General features: G+C 41.7%; 1 protein-coding gene across 1 annotated transcript; it reads left to right on the forward strand.

The window, feature by feature from the left end:
* Positions 1-5780: 5780 nt before the first annotated feature.
* Positions 5781-18570, forward strand: LOC143103959 (serine/threonine-protein kinase PDIK1L-like). Its single transcript, XM_076267847.1, has 3 exons — positions 5781-6451; positions 8304-9125; positions 14767-18570. Exons 1-2 carry the CDS (start codon positions 5782-5784, stop codon positions 9074-9076), a joined length of 1443 nt encoding a protein of 480 aa, XP_076123962.1. The 5' UTR covers position 5781; the 3' UTR covers positions 9077-9125; positions 14767-18570.
* The last annotated feature ends 637 nt before the right edge of the window (positions 18571-19207 follow it).

Genomic DNA, 19207 nt, shown 5'->3' on the forward strand with positions numbered 1-19207 from the left:
ACATAATTCGATTTGGTGTATAGATGTAGTATATTAAAATGCAATTAGGTCGTGCACTGCACGCTCATGGAGCTGCTTGAGTAGCCTATCTACCCGGGTCAGTCGAATCAGCTGGGCGGGCCGGTTAGGTTGTTATGAGTGCTAGTCAGCCGAATCAGCCGGCTACGTTTGTACGAGTAACTCCTCGTCAAGGTTAAAAGAAAATCCACAACAAAAGCCATGCTTTCACTTATGAAATAACATATATTCTGCACGCATAGCCTACTTTAAAATGCAATTAGGTCGCGAAGATAGTCCGAAACATTGCAAGCTAGGAGAGTAGCCAGTCGGATAAGCCAAGCGGGCCGGTTACGTTGTTGTTATGAGTGCGAGTCAGCCGAATCAGCCGGCTATGTTGTCATGAGTGGATCTTTAGAGGAGCGAGTAACTCCTCGTCAAGGTTAAAAGAAAATCCACAACAAAAGCCATGCTTTCACTTCTGAAATAACATATATTCTGCACGCATAGCCTACTTTAAAATGCAATTAGGTCGCGAAGACAGTCCGAAACATTGCAAGCTCTGTATGGAGTTGCTTGAGTAGGCTAGCCTACCTGGGTGATTTGGATCAGCCGAGCGGACCGGTTACATTATGTTGTTATGAGTGCGAGTCAGTCGAATCAGCCGGCTACATTGTCATGAGTGGATCTGTAGACGAGCAAGTAGCCTAGTTTCTACTCGTGTCAAGGTGATAATAATATAGGCCTAATGAGAATAGTAGGCTAGTAGTAGTAGTAATAATAATAATAATAATAACAATAATAATAATTTATTCACTGCAGGGCATTTCTACGTTCCTGTTTCTATGTCTACATTGAAAGTCAATTGCTTAGGCTAGGTTAAGACAATAAATAAACAGTCTGGCTCAAACTGCTTTCCTTCCCGTGAGTGGGTGGAGGTTTTGATGCTATATTAGGCTATTTTATATTATATTATATGATATTATATTAGGCTACCTAACATGATATATATATATATATATATATATAGCTATGATTAATAGGCTAATAATATTAGTTGCCTAGTATTAGCTGCATATAATACCTATTAGAATAGATTCCTAGTAGCCTACTATTAGTATAGTAGTGGTAATAAACATTGTAGCAGAGTAGCATTAGACCTAGGCAAATTTTCTATTGTTAACAAAACAACAACAAATAATTAATTATTATAATATAGGCTACCCTCTCTGTCAATAAGATCAAAGTTTCTGAACATGAGCACCAAAAAGATGAACAATGTGTGGATGCACTTTGACCAGAAGAGCAAAACTCTTAGGCTAAATGCAAGTACTGCAAAAACCTGGTTTCAAATCATGGAGGATCCACATCCAACATGAGAAGGCACTTAACGAAATGAAGCACCCCACTGCACTGCTTGAACGTAGGACTGAATTTCTTTGCGATTTAGCAATACTGACCTAAGTGACTCAAGTGACTCGTTCAACCCGGATCAGTTTAGTGAGTGACTCAGAATAACCCGGATCCTTAAAAGGAATCGAGTTTGACAGGCCTACAACGCGCTGCCGTTAAGCCAGGAGACAGTTGTTAACCAATGGGATATCCAGGTATTTGTCCAGGCTATATATTTTTTCCAACATATACATATTTAACACAAATAATGACTTATGCTTAAGTTAACTGTTTTATATGCTTGCAATAGGTTTAGGTTTTGGCTGATGGCAATACCAGCATTAATCACTCGGTTTAGATTAGAAACATGTCGACATAGGTCGTGACAGAACATTTCTAGGGGGTGTGGTATTACACGTTGCCACTGTTTCCACCAATGATATGTATCGCCGCATCATCAACAACGTTGTTGGAACTATGGTGTTCGAACGTCGGAGGTAGCGAATTGCGACACAGGTACGATGCTTTCTGGAAACAGGTGTAACAGTGTCGTTGTTTGGTCGCAAGTTGCGTCGTACCATGGTGGTTGAGCAACGTCGTTGCTAACTTTTCTAGAAACGACCCCCAGGGCCGTAGTCACCATAGACATTGAGGGGGACGTGTCCCCCCCAATATTCAAATATGACCAAAATGTCCCCCCCAAATTCGGACATAGAAAAATAAAGAAAGAATAAAGCGCTATACTAGGCCTACAGGAAACCAACACGTATCTGAAATGTAATCAAACGTAAATAACGCACAAATTAGTGACCTATGGTTCCAGAGTAGCCTACACCCCTGAGTGGTTTGTCCTGGTGATTTTCCGTTTTTCGTTAGTGGCGTGCGCTATCAAAAGCTTCCATTTACTGCACCCTACTGCGGTGAGGTAGGGCTGTCAACAATATCGCAAAAGCTACCGGAACAATTTTCACAAAACTTCTTGGAAAGGTGTAGCACAGGCTAAAGAAATCCCATACATGTTTGGAGCCGATTAGACTGAAAGGGAACATTTTCCATATTGTAGCCTATTCTCGCAATGATAGCGAAAGTGAAACGTTTTATTTTAAATGATGAATTTGTGCAAGCCTGTGTCATTTCTTTCACGTCTTTCAACATCAATAATGCATTCATATGCTAGTAGTAATGCCAGAAATTACCGTGTATAGGCCTCTTAGAAATGATTGTTGCATCTTGCATATTATTTAGATGTGCACTCAATCGCGCATCCATGCAGGCATAACGTGATCAAATGTGGCGACGTTTACAATACGTGATAGTTAATGTGAATCGCGGGCAATAACCAAAGAAAGAAATTTGCACCTCCATTCACCAATTAAAGGCTGTAGTAGGCCTAGTGTTTCTACATGTTGGCACAAAACGTCATTTCTGTCAGAAGCCAGTCTATAATGCATACAGGGGTAACATGAGGTGAGTCAGACAGAAGAGGGGCCTGTCTTAGTAGCCTATTCCTGAATCCTGTCCCTTTCAAACTACGTTAAAATTGTGTGATTAGCCGCCAGCATAATAAAATCTAAATTAAAAGACAAAATCTTATTAGGCTCCAAACCTATGAGTCTAAGCCTTAGTTTAAAAAAATCTTCAGGTGTAAATAATAAGTCAAAGAACCACATTCTGTGTAATATAGAGGTTATCAAAAGATACTCTAGTTTGTAATTTCTTTTAAAGTATACATTTTGAACACAAATGGAGTGACAGGTCCATGGATGGACCAGTGAAGTTGCTTCTTCTCCACCCTTCTCTTTTCACAAAACTCATGGGGGGGGGGGGGGGGGGGGGCATTCTGTTTGGGGGTCCCTCAGACCCCAACACAGATTTGGTCCCCCCCCCAATGTTGACATCATGACTACGGCCTTGGATACAACCTTTAATAACTTATTCTGGTGTAATTTGATTTAATCATATACACAAGCACAAATACACAACTGTCAACAGCACCCCAGCTGTGTGCTACCAGTGTGAAACAACAAATTCTGTACAATTACCACTAGAGGGAGCAAGTGGAGTTCTTCCCTTAATATGTGTCTAATGAAATCGTACCTGTTTCCATTGAACAGGCCTACAGCAACATAAAGTTGTTGTCTGATTATTTCCATGGCACTCTTAAACAAAAACTCAGTAGTGGAAGAGGAGACATGAAGTGTAGGCACCAATGAGGTTTTAAGATATTCATGATTTGGCAGTAGTTGTTGTTTAGGGATAATGCCAGCAGATGTTAATCATTCTAATACATTTTAATTCCTTGCTATTAATAGGCAGTCGCTATGAGTTAGGCCTGCTGAAGATATAAACAGACAGGGTCTTTTTCAGCTGTCCAGAGGCTACATTATTGATTTCTATTGCTTCTCTTACAGATTATTTTAACAAAGAACAAGTGTAGGCCTAATGCTGGATCACATGTCACCTGTAGTCAGGGGTGTCGGACTGGGGGTAAAACCCCTACTGATTATAGGGGCCCAAGGGGAGAGGGCCCTTGAAAAGTCTGTAATATATTTTATTTTACCTAGATATTATCATTTCCTAATTCAATTTCATAACATGGGGGCCCATCAGGACTGCCTATGCAGGATCTTGTGCTACTCCCCTGCCTGTAGTTACTGTAAAGCTATAGCTGTCCAGATAATAGCTGTGCGATATTTAGTAGTGAATGGCCTTCTGGGACAAATTTCTGCATCAGTGAGCTGGTAGACCATCAAAACAAAGTTTTCTGTGCAGTCAGCGATTGTGCATGATGTTGCATTTTTTTATGTGTATGTTTATATTTACATTTCTTACACCGTACATTATATTTTAACCAAGGACCAAACAAAACACACCAGAGAGGTAGCTCAACCCTCCCTTCAGCATTCCCAGAGGAACTCCACACAGTGCTTATATAGGCACCAACTCAGATATAATGTGTCTAAATATTGTTCTATTCTTGTTTTCTCTAAATCATCTTAATTCTGGACACACATGGAACTCACTTTTAGAGCAAAAAACACATTATTCCAAATATCTTTCTTACCAAATTCCCATGTGCCCATCTCCACAGATGTTAGAAAAGGGTCCCCTCCACCTTAGAATGCTGTCACATGATTAAATGTGTTTACCGTTTCCTAGAAACAGGATATGGCTCATCTTACCACTCTCTCCCTAGTGTTTTTGTTGCCTCAAAAAGTAAAACAGATTCACAATGTCAGTTACTAGGTGATAAGTTACCTTATTTAATTTCTCATGGCCTAGCATACTATGGACAAAGTGTTTGCAACAGCTATGAATATGAATATATATATATATATATATATATATATATATATATATATATATATATATATATATATATAATATTGCCACTTCAAGACAACAGTGACAGACAGACAGAACTTTTGTTATGCCATCATTATTTTATTTCATTTTATTATTGTGGCTGTAGGCTGACAAGACTTAATTTATCCTCTCAAGTCAGTGTACACTGTGCTCCAGCAATGACTTCGTGCTCTTCCACGTGCACCGACGAGCACCGCGCTCACGTGAATACCCATGCTGAACTGGACAAACCATTCGAAATAACTAGGAGGGGGTTTATCTCTGTCAGTGAAGTGTGGTTGCCAACTTGGTTTTAGTTTGTTTATGTACATCAATTCCATGTGTGTTGTCATAAACATTAAAATAATCAAAATAACCTAGAAATATATAAAAATACAAATTATATAAAATACCCCATTATGTTATTTGTTTATTCTGTTTTTAGCAACATTTCAAATCCATTGCATGTTTAACATGAGTACATCTTGGTAGGCTACCACTCTGTAGACAGTGTGTATTTCTCAGTGAAATGAGTATCCCTAACCATAACCTTACCTGATGTTCTTCTAGGCGCTTGGGGTCTTTTAAGGGTCTTGAAATGTAAACAAATGTATGGTTGAATTGTGGTTGGTTGGTTGGTTGTTGTATGCCTCAGTCATTGCAAGCGCCTCTTGATTGATTAATCACCCACTATGTGGATACTGTTTTTAGAATTGATTTTTGAAGTGTTATTTAGTATAATTTGTATTTTAGTATATTTAGTATATTCTTTATCTTCTGCTGTCCTTATTGCTTAGTTGTGTTTTTTATATTATATACTTTTAATTACTTTTTTCTGCTGTTCAGTGAATGTGTGTGTGATGTCTGTATGCTACTGAGACCTTGAATTTCCCCTGGGGATTAATAAAGTATCTATCTATCTATCTATCTATCTAATGTATGCCTTATGTAAACCTTGTAAAATGCTAGCACCCCCTGCTTTCACAAATGGATTCGTCGTAGCCGAGCTTTCCTTCATTCAGTGTTTACTCAGAGAGCAGTATCTTCATGCGCTTCAGGCCTAAAACGATCAGTGCGGGCGTTTGTCCATCAAACTCGAAGAAATATAGGACTATAGATTGTGGGAAAGGCACAGTGCAAAGGCAAAGCTTCACTCCACCGAAGAGTTATGAAAGCAGAGCGAGAAGGTTTTTCAAAGCCGTCGTTCATAACGTAAAGGCAGTCATCATGGATACATTTGACAATGCGCCCAGGCGAACGCGGAGAGCCTGCAAAAGAACTGGTTCCCAAGATGCAACAATGAAAAGGGAAAGCGCCAGCGTGCTTCGGTCGTTGAGTGTTGGAAATATAAATGACAACGATGTAATGGGTGAAGATCTGGAACATCTGAAAAATGGGAACTTGGAGCGAAGAGTCATGTCCCCGCGCTATAGCTTACTCCGTGAGGTTGGACGGGGAAGTTATGGCGTTGTGTATGAGGCCGTAGCCAGAAGGTCTGGTACAAGAGTAGCGATCAAGAAACTTCGTTGTGATGCCCCAGAAAATGTTGAGCTTGCATTGGCCGAATTTTGGGCGCTGACAAGTTTGGAAAAACGACACGAGAATGTGGTCCAGTTGGAAGAATGTGTACTTCAGAGGAATGGCATGGCCCAAAAGATGAGTCATGGGAACAAGCATTCCAAGCAATATTTGCGGCTGGTGGAGACTTCATTAAAAGGCAAGGGCCTATTCTAATACAATAATACATGCGATCTATGATTATATACACTATATTGCTATAGGCTACTAAATGTAGTTTAGTATTTGATTTAATAAAGATTCACAAAATGGAATGTCCTAGCTGCATCTGACGTCAGGCTAAAGGAACAGTGAGCTTAGCGAAACTATTCATCAGGATTTCGTCCAAATAGCTGGAAACTGAGCCTCTGTTGTTTATCCATTGCTAATTGTATTGCATGCATTATGTGATATCTGTTTGTGTAGGATACTGAGTCTTTTTGATACCAATGCACGCATTGTTATGGTCGAATAGCTACTTTGTTGTCTGAAGACATTTCTTTGTTGAAATTTCGCATTTATGTATAGTCAGACACTGTATGTCTGCTATTTTGTAGCCATGCATATAACCAACGAATATCGTTAACGTGTCCTAAAACTCCCTCTCTTTTTTTGCTCTGCGTTTTACAAAACTAAACAAGTTGTGGATGCGGGTGTTGGCAGGGCCTTTTCTGTAGGTGCAATTTAGACATGTTAAGATGGACGCATAGTCGGCGGTATGTGAGATGAGGGGTTTTCTCTGCCTAAAATGGCTGTCTGACCCTCTTACACGTTTTTATGTAAAAATGGGTATTCAGGTCGCTTAAACACAATGAAGAACCTCTTTTTGCTGTTTTTTCCGAAACGACACAAACGTTGGGAGTTGTTGAATTAGCTATAATCATTCCCTTGTCATGATCAGCATTTGATGAGCTCAGCATTTTTCCTGTGACAGTGACCTGTCGATCATGTTAACATGGAAAGTTGTCTCCAAGTGTATGTATATGGTATTTAAGCTAATAGCATAATTGTTATGCATTGTTTCAGTGGTCTGTTTTCCAGACAGTGTCGTCTTTGAAAACTTGAAATTGTGCTCAACATATACATCACTACAATGATGTGTATCATGAGTCTTGTAACACTAAGCCATGATTTAATGTCAATATGGATGCTCTGATCATCTTGGTCTCATTGACCTCGGTGTATGCACTTGCAGTTGGAGTTTGTGAAACAAGTGACAAACATGTTTGCACATTTGTTTTACATTTATTGTTTATTTGGATGTGCCCAGGTTTTGTTAGTTATCTGAACTTCTGAACTAGTTATCTGAGCTATTGTATCCATGGTAGACTAGCTTTTTGACCAGTGGTCTAACCAGGCACGTTTATTTGTTGTCACACTGTCATGACTCTGTTCATGTCTGAAGGTACAGGGATTTGGAATGGTGCAAAGATATGTTTCCGCAGGGTTGCTATTCATCATGGACTACTGTTTGGAATGAGAGCACCATCTGAAAACATGTTGAGCTCAGCCTCAAACAGGTTTTGCACCAAAATCTCCCTGGGGCTGTTCAGAAAATGGCATGCATGCATCTAGGAAAAATAGGTTCATGACCAAGTATAGAGAACATTGCTGAGCACTTTCTTGGAAATAGTTCTCTCAACTTATTCCTGTTCACTTTCTGTTGCTGTTTGCTGTTCTGTGGCTCAGATGAATGTGTATTTTGTCATCACCACTGCTCTGTGAAACCACAGGGTTTATTTAGTTCTTCACTCTTAACTGTTCTTCTGACTGCTTATCTGAGTGAAAGACTGTGTGTGGATTTGGTATTATGGCAGTCATTGTGTCTGTTCATCGTACAGTATATCTGTGAAATCTCAGTGTTTGCTTCAGTGAAGTGAAATATATTCTATGATATTCTGTGTGGAGGTCTACAGGAATGCATATAGAATGTTACTTGGGTCACTGTTTAAGAAATAACTGTTTAATAGATCAATCAATGTATTTAAAAACATTCACCTCCTTTTCCACAGGGGAGCGGGTCTTGGGCTACCCAGAGGAGCCCTGTTACCTATGGTTCGTGATGGAGTTTTGTGAAGGCGGCGACCTGAATCAGTTCATCTTGTCGCGGAGGCCCGACCCGCACACCAACTCCAGCTTCATGCGTCAGCTGAGCAGCGCCGTGGCCTTCCTTCACCAGAACAGCATCGTGCACCGCGACCTCAAGCCGGACAACATCCTCATCTCCGAGCGCTCGGGCACGCCCGTGCTCAAGGTGGCCGACTTTGGCCTCAGCAAGGTGTGCGCGGGGCTGACCGCCGCTGGACAGGGCACGGCGGCAGGGCGCGAGAGGGACGCTGCGGGCGGCGGCCGCGAGCAGGGCACGGCCGCCGCCTGCGTCAACAAGAGCGGCGTGAACGTCAACAAGTGCTGGCTGTCGTCGGCGTGCGGCTCCGACTTCTACATGGCGCCCGAGGTGTGGGAGGGCCACTACACGGCCAAGGCGGACATCTTCGCGCTGGGCATCATCATCTGGGCCATGATCGAGCGCATCACGTTCATCGACGCCGAGTCCAAGCGCGAGCTGCTGGGCACGTACGTGCGGCAGGGCAGCGAGATCGTGCCCGTGGGTGAGGCCCTGCTGGGCAACCCGAAGATGGTGCTGAGCATCCCACAGCGCCGGCGCTCGCACATGTCTGACGGCGTGCGGCAGCTGCTGCGCGACATGCTCGCCGTCAACCCGCAGGACCGGCCCGACGCACTCGAGCTGCACAGCCGCGTGGGGCAGGTCACCTGCGCAGCTTGACCTCTGACCCCTGCCCAGCTACGCAGCCTTTTCACCAAGACTCTTTCAGGTACGTACACTAACCATGGTGATGTGTCCAAAAGTCTAAATGTGCTCTTTGTTGCCTGGCTAGTGCTTGTGGTCAGCTACGTGGCTTAGAAAGAGAAAAACAAAGAAATGCAGCGCTTTCCAAATGTTCTTTTATGTCCTTTATTATAACATATTTTTGCGCAGATTTGTTTTGCCCTTGTCTTGTTTTTCCACTTGTTACTGACTCATAAGTTCAGTCCAGCACTCTGAAAATAGCGAAAAAAGACTAATTGGAGCCTGCTTCCATCCTTAAAGAAAAGATACAATGGTGCTTCATTTATGACCAGGTGTCTTAGTAGATATTGAACCACTTGAATGTGTAATGAAGGAAAGTCTCCTGTCTGTTTTGACAGGAGGTGCATACACAATCAAAACTATGATATCGCTTCAAATGATATGCATGTTGCACTAAAACTTAGTGTCAAAAGTTTGTGTTGTATAGCATCCACCTGGAACTCCCAAGTCAAATATGTGCTAGGTCTTGTCAGTCAGAGGGAAGAGGGATATGTGTTGGGGCTTGTCAATCAGAGGTAAGAGTGGTCTGTCCTCTGTGGAGTGGATCATGCTGTTAACTTGCGTAAGTCAGGTGATGTAATACTGGTGTGACTGATTTGTGTGCCATCCTTGTTTCTTTATCTGCAATTGAACAGCAGATAGTACTGTTTTGACAGTTAGTAGTGCTGTGAACTTAGTTATGGGATTGTGTATTCATTTATTGGTAGCATTTATTGCCGAGGTCAGCCGCATTCAGACAAGTCTGTATGTTAGTGTTGGTATTTGTCAGTATTGTTGGTGTGACTACATACAATGCTCTGTCAGAGACATTTGATTTTAGATTTGTTTGTGTGTTTGAAACACAAAGGCAGTTGCCTCTTCACCAAGACTCTTTCAGGTACGTACACTAACCATGGTGATGTGTCCAAAAGTCTAAATGTGCTCTTTGTTGCCTGGCTAGTCCTTGTGGTCAGCTACGTGGCTTAGAAAGAGAAAAACAAAGAAATGCAGCGCTTTCCAAATGTTCTTGTATGTCCTTTATTATAACATATTTTTGCGCAGATTTGTTTTGCCCTTGTCTTGTTTTTCCACTTGTTACTGACTCATAAGTTCAGTCCAGCACTCTGAAAATAGCGAAAAAAGACAAATTGGAGCCTGCTTCCATCCTTAAAGAAAAGATACAATGGTGCTTCATTTATGACCAGGTGTCTTAGTAGATATTGAACCACTTGAATGTGTAATGAAGGAAAGTCTCCTGTCTGTTTTGACAGGAGGTGCATACACAATCAAAACTATGATATCGCTTCAAATGATGTGCATGTTGCACTAAAACTTAGTGTCAAAAGTTTGTGTTGTATAGCATCCACCTGGAACTCCCAAGTCAAATATGTGCTAGGGCTTGTCAGTCAGAGGGAAAAGGGATATGTGTTGGGGCTTGTCAATCAGAGGTAAGAGTGGTCTGTACTCTGTGGAGTGGATCATGCTGTTAACTTGCGTAAGTCAGGTGATGTAATACTGGTGTGACTGATTTGTGTGCCATCCTTGTTTCTTTATCTGCAATTGAACAGCAGATAGTACTGTTTTGACAGTTAGTAGTGCTGTGAACTTAGTTATGGGATTGTGTATTCATTTATTGGTAGCATTTATTGCCGAGGTCAGCCGCATTCAGACAAGTCTGTATGTTAGTGTTGGTATTGGTCAGTATTGTTGGTGTGACTACATACAATGCTCTGTCAGAGACATTTGATTTTAGATTTGTTTGTGTGTTTGAAACTGTGGAACTATCTAGCTTACTGACAACCATTAGGCCAGGGTCATACTACCAGGCCAAAGTCCGATGTGACACATATCTGATGTTGTCAAAATGGTGTGAACAGTGGAAGTAACATGAAATCTGACCTGAATTTTGCACTTGTGGTTATTATTAAGCTATTCTAAACATTCTGTTATTATTAACAGAATTATTCTAAACATTATTCTAAACATTTTACTTGAGCATCAGAGAATTTGGGAGCATCACTCGGTGGAAATCTAAGAGCGCTAAGAAGGCAGTCAGTCAATCAGTCCGGCTAGCTGCATCTGTGCGTGTGTTTTGTTTTGCGCATGCAGGCCAGTTCAGGTCAGGTACGGCATACGCTACGAAAATTATTTTTCATTCGGTACAAAATTGTTTGTAAGAGTCATTATTCTAAGGTGAACTGTAAAACCAATGTTCGGATATAAGGAAAGCTTCACACAAATTTAGGGTTCCTTCATTTATCTTGTCTGTGTGCGTGACTGCCTGAGCTGAGGTCCTTTTGTTTACCCCATTGCATGCTGGGAAAGCTGTTACACAACTGCACTCGTTGCCCTCCCCCTCCCCCGCCGTTCCCCCCAGCTTCTTCCCTTGCTCGGTTCCCTGCAACCTTTGGGATAATCAGAGTGCATGGTCTGCCACATGGCAGGGTCTTGGCAGGGTGTTTCATAGGCAGTCAAACCTCACCATGATGTCTCTGTGGCTCAGTGGGAATCCCTTATTGTTAGGTCATCCACCTGGACAGAGAGATTTAATGGAGTGGGATCCCATGAATCAGCCTTTGCTTGACATCAAGAGGATCGTTTTTTTAGCAGCTGTGTGATCTGAATTCCTCTGAAATATTGGTTTGTACAAAGTCCAGGATTAAGTTAAGTTAGTGGTATGTTGAGTGCAAAGCCGGTGAGGCATTGAGATGTATCAAACTGAGGTGAACATTTGTGCTGAGCTTGTGTCTTCTATGACATTTCAAATTATTTGCGTTAAAACTGTAAACACAAATGGCAAGCAATAAGGCAGTTGCTACACATGTTTGCCTGTTTCATGAATTTGAATGCACTTCTGACTGCAGCTTCATGGTATAACCCCCAGAAAGTGTGGTTTGTCCACATATAGGTGTGCCTGCATAGGTCAGTGTTTGACTGGAGAGAGGGAGAAAGAAAGGCCTTTCTTGAGGAATGCCTTTGTCTGACGGGGGGGTGGGGTAGCAGCTCTCTCCTAATGAGGACATTACAGCTGTCTGAAGCCTGCTCCTCCAAATCGCTATTCACGTACTCCACAACCATCCCCCCTTTTCTCCCACTCGCAGGCTCAGGCGAGGCGCTCGATCGTTCGCTTGCTCTCTGTGTCTGTCTCTGTCCTTCCCCAACTCTGCTTCTGTCTGCTTGTCTGGCGTCGTCAGACTTGTCTGACAAACACAAAGACAGTTTCTTTTTTGGGGTTTCTTAGGAAAAGCCAAGTGCCATTTTTTTCTGTGGATCATTGAGGAACATGCATGAAAATGTGTTTTTTTAGATTTTAGATATGAAACTTGATATTTATCCAATTCGGAAATGAGCAATAAAGCCACAGCATACTCATCTGAAGTAGCCTTCCGCACACTGTCTTCTCACACATTGGTGAAGTTCAGTGTCAAAGAAGAAGTTGCTTTAGCTGATTGTATAAACATTTACTCATAACAGAGGACCGTGAACCTGCATATTCTTCATAATGTAACACACACCATAACACTGCTCTCTAGATCCTGCCCTGAAAAGGCAAAAAAAAACAGGTGGAAAAGTGCACAGAGAAGGATGGTGCAGCTCCCGTTAAAGGGCCGAGAGAATGTAGGTTGGGGAATGATCCAGAAACGGACACATCCTCAGGGGACAACAACAAAGGAGGTCCTTAGAACAGGGTCAGCACATGAGGGAGGTCAATGTGCAGCTACTCAGCACAGAGTGTTCCACAGGATCAGTGCTGGGTGTGGCAGGACGTGTATGCCCTGGGCCATGTATGCTGATAGAGCATCAAACCAAAATTACGACTACTACTACTGTGGCTTGGGCAAATACAGAGTGAGGTGTGGGTGTGTCTGTAATGTGCGTGTGGAAGAGGCAAGAATGTACATGTATGCTAGAGGCTTAAGCAGATCAGTGGACAGCTGAACCCATTGACCCCCCACTTGTGTTTTCCATTTAAAAGCATTACCTCATCGATGTGTGTGTGAAAAGAATAAAAATGTTGAAACTGACTGTCTGGGTGCATATGTGGGCCTGAATGCTACATCCACTGTGTGTGTGTGCCAGGGGGATATGTTGTATGATGGCACCGCAGGGGGGGGAACGTCTGAACTCCCTGACCCCTCTAATGTTTGCTGCGTCACACGTAATGATGTGCCCTTTCACATAAGCAGATCATCAGTGTGTTGACTCCCAGGGCAGCAGTGGAGGTATCTGCAGGACTTTCCCTCAGTAGTGCAGTCTGAGGAGGGAGCTGCCATTAGGGCCTGAGGCTCTCGGCACAGGGGTGGGGGTGCGCTCTGTGGTTTCACTCTGGGCTGCTGCTTTCGCTGCAGGGAGTTTGTGCCAGTGTGTTTGTGTTTATGTCCCTTTTAGGGGGTGGAGCAGGCAGCTGCTGACTGTAAATAGACTGCAGTGGAGAGTTTTACTGCATCTTACTCAGCACATACTTGAAGTGTTTTAAAAATGTCATGTGGGAGAGATCAGCGCGCTGTGTTTTGGCTCATTCCTCTCCTCTCCTGGCCAGCGCTCATCGCTCTCTGCAGATGCATGATGGGGCTGCTGTGGGCATCAGGCTGAGGTGCTGCTCTCAGTGCTGCAGTTTCAGCATTACGTCATGCAGCTCCACAGCGGTGGCTTATTTGTTTGTTTACTTGTCAGCCTTGTCCTCACACCGGGTCGCTGTTTATATTACCCAGGCTCCTCTGCTGGTGTGTTTGGTCGTCATCGTCATATCTCAAAGTGACCCATTTGAGCCTAAGCCACACACAGCCGCAATGGCCTGGGTTATGCAATGGGGAGCAGGACTCGCACTCACACGCCATGCCTGCATCAGTGCACTCTTTATTTAGCCTCCCTCCCTCCCCCTCCCGCTAGCCTCCCAAAACACAGCCACTGAAAATCAGGAGGAACTGGCACAACCAGGCACACAAAATGGTGGAGGCCATACATTCTCTTTCTCTCACACACTCACACTGCTCACGTTTGCTAGTTTGCCCCTGCAGTGGCTGCGCCCTAGAGTGAGACACTTCTATTTGGAAGACAGATTTGTGTGGTTTACCGAAGTGAGGCAGACTACTTCACAATGTTTTTTGACATGACGATACACCAAACCCACACTTCAGTTTCATTTTTGAGCCACGGTTCGGCGTGGGGATCAATAAAGTGTCTGTCTGTCTGTCCGTCCGTCCACGAAAGGGGATACGGTGAAATAAAAACAATAACTTTGTGATTTACATGCGTTATGATGTGAATACTGAATTGAAAAAAGAAGTTTGGTTTCACTGAGAGCTCAAGGGTTTGTATCACGATTACTGTTTTGGTTTGCGTATCGTTACAGCCCTATGGTTTATTGAAAAAGCCATGTGAAATAACAGTTGAAAGGAACAATCATAACCTATAAAATATATAATTCAGCAATGTTTCTAAACCTAAGCATTATCCATGAGTAAAAATGCCAAGAGTTTTGTTGAAGTCTTTTGTTTACAGTGCCTCCAACCCAATATGTTTGGGAATACAATCCAACTTTTGCCAAGTCATTTTGTGTACTGTTTGCTTTAAGTGACTGGTATGCTCATGTTTTCCTCTCCCTCTCTCTCTGTTTCTCTCCATAGATCCTCCCTGTCTGAGCCCTGTTCTTCAAAGGGACTGCTATTATTGTTTTGAAACTGTGAAGCCCCATCACCACCATCTATATAATGTGAAGAAAAGAGGTTCAGCATCCTCTGAAATGAGCGATTTCACGGATCTTCTTTTTCCTTTTATTTATTCCTCATATCCTTTATTGTTAAGCTATCAGATTTTTTGTTATCTTTCTTTGACTCGAGGAATGTTTTAGTTTGTTGTTTTTGCTTTGTTTTATTTTTTTCTGACAGTCAGTGAATGCTTTGCGGAGGCTGTTTGTTCATTTCCATTTCATTTTGATCGTTTGTGACCTGCTGCTGTGTTTGGTGGTGGAATACAGAGGAAAGTGCCAGGTGCATGTCAGGTTGGGCTGTTTTGCCAGCGGCGTTCTGTGTAGTCAAACCTGCTTCCTTGCTTAGAACTCACACCCTGCTGTTGTTCTATTAACAGCTTTACGAATCTCACCTCACCCCCAACACACACACACACACACACACACACAAACATACATACATTAAAATAGCTCCTTTTTTAATTCAGACATAATTGATTATTAGCCTTTTATGGTTTATGTTTTGACTGTTGATCCATCAGAGGAAGCATGAGATTCGTTATCTTCCTTCCTCCCGTAAATTCAGTAAAGACAAAAATTGCGGTCCAAGAACATTTTGTTATCAGCGCCCAACATTAAAACATAATTCTCCCGTTTTTCTTAGCCTGAGTGCCTTGCATTTTAACTTTGTTTTGGAAGTGAATTAACCGTATTGATTCATTTCTCCAATCAGATAACTTCTTGCAGTAAAAATTAAAATTTTTGTTACTCCCAGACACCATTTATGTTTAAGATGCAGTTAGTCAAAGGTTGCCACAGCTGATATCATGAGATTATTCTGAGAGACCCTCATGGTTGATCTCAGCACCCAAAGAAATATCCTTTTGAATGATGCCAGTTGACCTTATATTAAAATGTCAAAGAGATTTTTTTTTTTTTTTAAAAAGGATTGTAAATGAGTTAAGATCCTTTTTGTTTTTTTGAAGTATGCCTAGCCCAGCACCCATTCTGTATCCTGCTGATTGAGTCATTGTGATTAGCTCTGAAAGAGATTATCAGAATCAGTGGTCAACACCAAATGAGAAAGTTCTCCAATTGAAATCAGATGTCATTCAAGACTGATTTAATCAGTTGGCTCTGGTGTTTATTGTTACAGGGCATAGTGAATAATCAGTTAACTGCACACAAATCAATGTTTAGTAAATTTCATGAGACTCCATCTTTTTTGTATTTTTGAGCAGATGTCCTGGGAAGTTGTCTTATCTATTAGTTTCAAAGATAGTGCCAAAGATTATGATGGCCAGATAATGATCTCCCTAATGTTAGTCTAAAATGTCTACAATCATGTCTCAAAGAAATTTCCTTTCATCCCACAATGTTAAGATATTTGTTATTTTTCAGTTTAGGTTTTGAATGGGAACATTTCACTTCACATCCTAGATCTGATGAATTGCCACAGATCATTTGCCTGTTGGTGTGAACACAGATGTATGAGGCACAGAATTACCCCATGGCTATTAGCGTAGACCAGTAGAATTTCTACAACCACATCTACAGTCTCATTTCTTTCACTCTTGCTCTGGCCCTAGTGCATCAAGGTTCCATTATAGATACCTCAAATTAGTGTTGACGGTTGCAACTACAAAGATGGATATTCTCTACAAAAACATGTGCACATGTCAAATGAGTGTGAAGTGTTTGTACAGTTGTCATAATTCCATTGTGCAGATTGTCATCAGTGTAAGTCACTAATCATAACCAGTGCCTGTGTCTGGAATCAGTTTTAGTTGTAGTTCTACCTCAGTGTTTTTGCTTGCTGTCTCCATAAACTTCAGGGGGGTATTTTAAGTATTTTGTTTAGTGAAAAAGTTAACTCACAGTCAGTGTTCTGGTATTAGAAGGTTTACCACTTACAGAGTTAATTTAGCCAGGGTTTTTACTAAACCACATTTTGGAATGCTCCCCTGATCTACTTGCACGTGACCATGTGTGGTTTGGTGAACATTTGTTCTTGGAACCAGATGGGTAGATGTGTTTGAAATGGACCAGAACAACTTTGGAAAGGGAATGGGTTGACTTTGCTTCAGTATTCCTTTTGTGTGTAAAATACTACCTAACATGTTGCATAATGAATTTCACAAGGTTTTAGTAGTCTTACTTTTCTTTGGGGAAGGCTCTGTTGTTCTGCTTTACACCAGTGTTTTTTTTTCTTTGGTTAAGAACTATATTTAGGGTTATGTTTACCTGTGAACCTCACCCAGGTCGACCAATGCTGAAAGTGTGTTTTTGTTTTACCATAGACCATGGTGATTTCAAAACGGTTCTTGTTCTTGACCACCATTTTTAAAGATTTGTTTGTGATCAGGATAGACCGAAATAGTGAGAGTTCCGGTTAGTTGAACATTTTAAAACAATAACACTTCAGTTGAAGCACTTTTAGTGTTTTATTTAAATGTAATATAATTATGTAGTTCTAACATTCTTGTGATTGTTTTTTTTCCCCTGGGTCATGTTGATTTTGAGTAAGCTGCAAATACACTGTAAGTACCTCATGTTTCACCTGTTTTCATTCTGTTTGCGGTGAGCCTTTGAAACAAGTTACATGTTCGCTCAACTTGCGATTCCATTGTTTCTGGGAGCTGAAGGGACCATTATTTTAGTTCTTGTGTGTGGAAATTATGGGCTTCATATTAATTTTTTTTTTTTTTTTTAATTTGGGGGTTAAGCTTTTGAAATGTGATGCAGATGGACATGGTCAAAAAAACAAGCTTTATGCGTGTTTCATGGATAGTGGTTTTTCATGGATGATGCATGTGGAACGTTTATTTTGTATTAAAATATTTTTTAAACGTTTTTTAATCCCAGTATTTTATATGTTCTTGCTAAGTGAAATCCAATTTGTCTTAGCTACCTTGGAATCTAAACCACTCGTCAACCCTGTAAGGCATAGTGGCTTAGTAATATTTTAAGATTTTGTGTTTTTATTTTTTGACACACGTTGTAGTTTGACATATGTTTTAGTTGTGAGCCCTATGAATAGCCTGGTAATCAATTCCTCACAGTTTACAACACAATATGCTCACCATTACTGCATAATGTGCACCACCACAACAAAACTAAATGTACCCCATCTTTCACATATTAAGAAGGAACGTAACAGGATCTGTTGAAAACACTTAAGTTAAGTGTGAGACGAGATTGTGAATATTGTCAGGGGGGTGTCTCTGTGAATGTGCTACTGCAGTTCAGTAATGAATGACTTAAAGGTAGACATTGTTCATTATTTCTCTTTGATAATCTCTTCAGTACAACTAGAGGAAAGACTCGTCTGTGACTTTATTTGATCTGTGAATCATTTCGTTCTGGGCAGAGTTCTGCCATTTTGGCAATGGGTTGTTACAAAACAATAGCACTCCACTTGAACACTTGTAACCAACCTTTTCTCTATGCAACCCTACCTTCTCTGTACACCAGGCCAGGCAGTCCTTCTCTACTTCTGCATTTCACTGTTAAGAACATGCCCTCTTGTTCTTTTCTTCTGTACTGGATTGGGCACGGAGAGGGAGGCTGTGGCTTTGAGTAATGTGAATATATCCTGTTCCCAATGACATGTACAGTTATGTCATAGAGTTCACTGAGCTGATAGACCCTTCAGTGAATTTTGTCGCCCGTTATTGTAAGCAATGGATAACTTTTTGTTTTTTGTTTTTTTTTCTTTCAATAAACTCCTCTGAAATCATGATCGCTGGCCTCGTCTGTGTGTGTACAACACTGGCAGAGATGAATGAATCTCTCACATGGGCTAATGTGATGAGAATGGAAGAGAAATGCTTCGTTGGAGGATGCCTCTGTGTAAACAGGGATAAGCCTGCTGCGACCAATTTCATTCTCTCAGTGTGGACTGGCACTGTCCAGCGAGCCACTGTCTCTACTTGTTTTATTTGGCCCAGTACCGCTCTAGCACCAGTTGGCATGTCATGGTTATTGGTTTGGACAGGATCATCCCTTTTGAAAACAACAAAACTAGCCGGAGGGTACCTCCAACTACTACAGAATGGAACATAATGTTCCTTGCTCATGAGCCAAGCTTTAAAAACACCCTGCCTGGTTTTCAGGAGTAGCAGTCCATGAGGTTTTGAATACAAACACATGTGATTTGCAAATAGTCACTTCAGTGGGTGGGAACAAGAGTTTTACTTCCTCATTCATCCATTGAGAAGTCCCCATAGTAATGGCCGCCAATAAAACCAATATGCTTCACAGTGTTCTACACGCTTGTAAACCTCAGCAGCCCTCTTTGCTAAACAATGGGGGTCACTTCCCATGTAATCCTGCTGTAAAATGTGACCCCTATGGCCTGACAGATCCGCAGCTCAGGT

Source organism: Alosa pseudoharengus, unplaced genomic scaffold (assembly GCF_046254945.1).
Source record: "Alosa pseudoharengus isolate Yale_2024_CS ecotype anadromous, Long Island Sound unplaced genomic scaffold, YU_APseudo_1.1 YU_APseudo_1.1_scf_5, whole genome shotgun sequence".
In the NCBI taxonomy this organism is placed as follows: Eukaryota; Metazoa; Chordata; class Actinopteri; order Clupeiformes; family Clupeidae; genus Alosa; species Alosa pseudoharengus.